The sequence below is a fragment of the Dendroctonus ponderosae genome, unplaced genomic scaffold (assembly GCF_020466585.1).
Source record: "Dendroctonus ponderosae isolate FM_Combo_2020 unplaced genomic scaffold, Dpon_F_20191213v2 Dpon_F_20191213_20, whole genome shotgun sequence".
Taxonomy (NCBI): Eukaryota; Metazoa; Arthropoda; class Insecta; order Coleoptera; family Curculionidae; genus Dendroctonus; species Dendroctonus ponderosae.
In genome coordinates, this window is record NW_026018166.1 from 22,601 (window position 1) to 26,225 (window position 3,625).

At 33.1% G+C, this 3,625-nt stretch overlaps 1 protein-coding gene across 2 annotated transcripts; it reads left to right on the top strand.

The window, feature by feature from the left end:
- The first annotated feature begins 582 nt into the window (after nt 1–582).
- Nucleotides 583–1,687, top strand: LOC125503608 (glycine-rich protein 5-like). 2 transcript variants are annotated; one of them, XM_048664324.1, is made up of 3 exons: nt 583–764; nt 1,176–1,314; nt 1,426–1,687. In XM_048664324.1, exons 1-3 carry the CDS (start codon nt 747–749, stop codon nt 1,593–1,595), a joined length of 327 nt encoding a protein of 108 aa, XP_048520281.1. In that variant the 5' UTR covers nt 583–746; the 3' UTR covers nt 1,596–1,687. The 2 variants fall into 2 exon arrangements, with proteins under 2 accessions (XP_048520281.1, XP_048520280.1); XM_048664323.1 differs by having other exon boundaries at nt 588–764; nt 1,176–1,320.
- Nucleotides 1,688–3,625: the final 1,938 nt, after the last annotated feature.

The following is a 3,625-nucleotide window of genomic DNA, read 5'->3' on the forward strand; positions in this document are numbered from 1 at the left end:
ACCGCCAAAACAAGTTAAAACATAATTAATCCTTAATCTATAGCGTAATCATTATACAATTGCTCTCAGTTCAGGCCTCATTAAAAAGTCGATAGCAAAAATTACTCTGTTTTTAGTTAGTTAATTTTTGTACCTTAATACAGCTGATTATGATTGATTTTCGGGACACATTGTATAGTTTCTACATATTTCTGTACGGGTAAAAAACCCAGAGAACGCGAAATCACTCATATTGATCTTCCAATATTTGTTCAATTGATTTAAGTACCAATGTTATTGTCGATGTGCAGAGGTGTAGTTCACATATTTTATAAACTCAAAATTAGGCGTAATTCGGATCTGAATAAAACTGAAAAACCTGCATTTCGACAGTATATGGAGCACCGTCAATTTGAGTGCCCAATACACATTTAGAGCAAATTGAGATAAACTGACTTTCAAAAGAAAAATTCTTAAAAGGCAAATTAATAGTGTCCGTCCACTGGACTGGTAAATATTTACAAATTTTTAGTAATGATTTGCTACTTGCTAATTGACTCAAAATGCGTTTTTTTCGGAATCAATAAACTATTTTCAGAATTTTCACCAAAATACTAGACGGATTATTTAAAACCGAAAGTAGTTAAATATTGCGTGTATATGCGATTTAGGAATATTGCTATAAAAAGTCACACAACAAAGGATTTTATAACAGTGACAAGTTTTGTGCAACAAAATAAGGAAGGTGACGTAGTGTTGAAGTAATAATGGCTCAGAGCAATAAGGTAACTGATAAAACTAATTTATTAGAATATTGTTGATATTGAGAAGTTGGCCATTTAATCGAAAGTGATTAGTGCACTTATTTGATAATATTTCGATCATACAGTGTTATAAGGCATCTTTTAGGTGTTCGTACATTATACTCAATAGAGTCTACAAGCCAAAAGAAGTTTAAACTGCAATAAATTTTACTGTTAAAAGACACTTTCATTTTGCTAGGATTTTGAATGTTAATGAAAAACAAATTTTCTAAAATTACATTTACAAAACATCTCTTAAGAACTTGAATCGTTATACTGTTTCTAATCGTTTGCTTAGCAACTTAGCGTCTTCTTTCCTTTTGTAGCTTTAAAGCTTAATATTATTTCAAACATTTTTTTCTCCCCAATTTAATATATACCACTTTTTTCCAGAACTACATGCTCTTAGCATGTCTGATCCTCTGCATTATATCCGCAATTAATGCACTTCCCCAATTTGGCAATAGCGGCTTTGGACAAGGAGGTGGCGGTTTTGGTCAAAGCGGTCAAGGCGGTCAAGGAGGATTTGGAGGTCAAGGTTACTAATATTCATTTAAACAATCAACAACAAACCAAAAATGTTGATACATCGTTATGAAAATTATAAATTACTATAAAGAATTTTAACAAACTTTGTTTTTAGGAAGTAGTCAAGGAGGTTTTGGCGGTCAGAGTGGAGGAGGATTTGGCGGTCAAAGCGGGGGCGGTTTTGGACGACAAAGCGGTGGTGGACAAGGTGGCGGATTTGGAGGCCAAAGTGGAGGTTTTGGAGGTCAAAGTGGTTTCGGAAGACAAGGAGGATTTGGGCGATAAATTATTATCATGTCGGAGATTTCAACCTATGCTATAATGTTTAAAAAATAAAAAGGCAGAATATTTGTTAAGAAATACATGTATCATTGAAAGTTGTTTTTTCAGTTGTTGAATTTCCAACATGCGCATATAAAACTATCCGCACATTTCCAAATTTAGAGTTCGGATGGAAGAGGAGTCAAAAGAACGTTACCCACTTTACAGCTTAAAACAGCCCAAGTATTGTGAACGATTTAAGGTTTGCTGCAGCATTCTTACGTATTTACGAGTACAATTAGAGAGAACAGTCTTCTTGAAACTCAAGTCGCCTTAAATGCTGTTTATTGAAAGCTAAGCGACGCTTTCGAAATAGAAATTACGTAAACAAGAAACTAAAAAATCGGGTTTAATCGGAATCACTTAATAGATAACAATGTCGCTACATTTGTAGTGATAAATTGAATGTTCAAGTCAAAGAAAGCATTTTTTGAAATGTTGAACCAAAACTTCACAATAGTCCAAAATATCAAAGCGATTAAATAGAAATAAATAAGCAAAACCACACTGCAGAACAAATTAATTAAAAAGTTATTCTGCCTAATCCAAACATATTTTCATCCAACAATTGGATTTTAAGATAGGACGATCGGAACTTTAAAGTTAAAAACCGTAATAAAAGAAAAATAATATTTTTGGAACATTGAACAATCCATACAAACAAATAAAGAATGAAATTTGATTATTAAAAGCATTTTTATTTTGTATGATCTACAGAACAGTAGATTAAATCGTGATGGTATGCGAATAGACTTCGAAATATATGAGCACATGGGGACCAAAAAGCGTCTGTGAAGCACATATTAGCCGAAATAAAGTGGATAATAATATTGCAAAAAATTCCTTCGGAATATAAACCATCGCCTCAGTATAACAGGTGGAAATAAGTCGAACCAAAACCAGCGAACTGTAAATTTAAATTCCGACAAGTAGCAGTCATTCGCTAGATTTCTAATAGAATGAACAAGCATCAATCCTAAAGCTTTATTAAAAACCATGTTTCCCCATTTTAATAGATATATGTAATTCGAACTTCAAATTGCAAGTATGAATAATTAATAAAAATACCTGAATGCACATCCATAACTAATACGATGGGAAATTATATTGAATTTGTTTTCCCTGCTTGAATGCTCGTATAATACTAATCACATAAGAAGCAGCGCAGCAAAAGGAAACGAGAATAATCACACAAATAACACGACACAAAGTGTTGCATTATTACAGTTGTTCGAAACCAACTTAGATGTATCAATACCGCTCTCTAGGCTATAATTTTATAGGAAAGACATGGTTTTGGTGAAACAGAGTCGTTTTCAATTAATTACAAACTGCAGAGTTTATAGCGTACATGTGGGAAGGAAACTGAGATCGCGAATTGAACAAAAAGACAAATGGGGACGTTCTTTTATGGAGGAAGAGCGGTTATAGGGCCGGTTTATAGTATGTGAAGGAACGACGTAAACGTGATGAAATTTTTAAATGGAAAAACAAAAGTGTTTTTTATACTCTCTTTAATTGCACTAGTTTATGTTTAATTCCAGTGTAATTTACCTACAAGCAATAATAATCTAACAAACCGCTCACAGGAAATAGCAATGCTGGAATAAGGCCAGCGGAAAAAAAATTGCAATAAAACGAGTAATGAGGAAAACCATAACGAATAAACCGCAAAGGACCACAAACTGCAAAATTAGATGAAATAAAAAGCAAGCTAAACAGAAAAATAGATTTGAAATATTATTACCCATCATAACTGAAATAGGGCAGAATAATATAAAACCATATAATGCTYAGTCTGACGCTGAACCCAAGAAARCCAATTTACAATATGAAAGTTTAATGGAGCTACTTTAAGAAATGGGTCATTCTGGCTCTGGGCTGTTAAGTTAGWCCACACCTTTAAAGCATTGCATGCAGAGCAGTTTTCAAAGAGTAGCGTGTTTCAGCGAATTTTAAAGCGGTTCTTATAGTAGAACATATTTAATCYAATT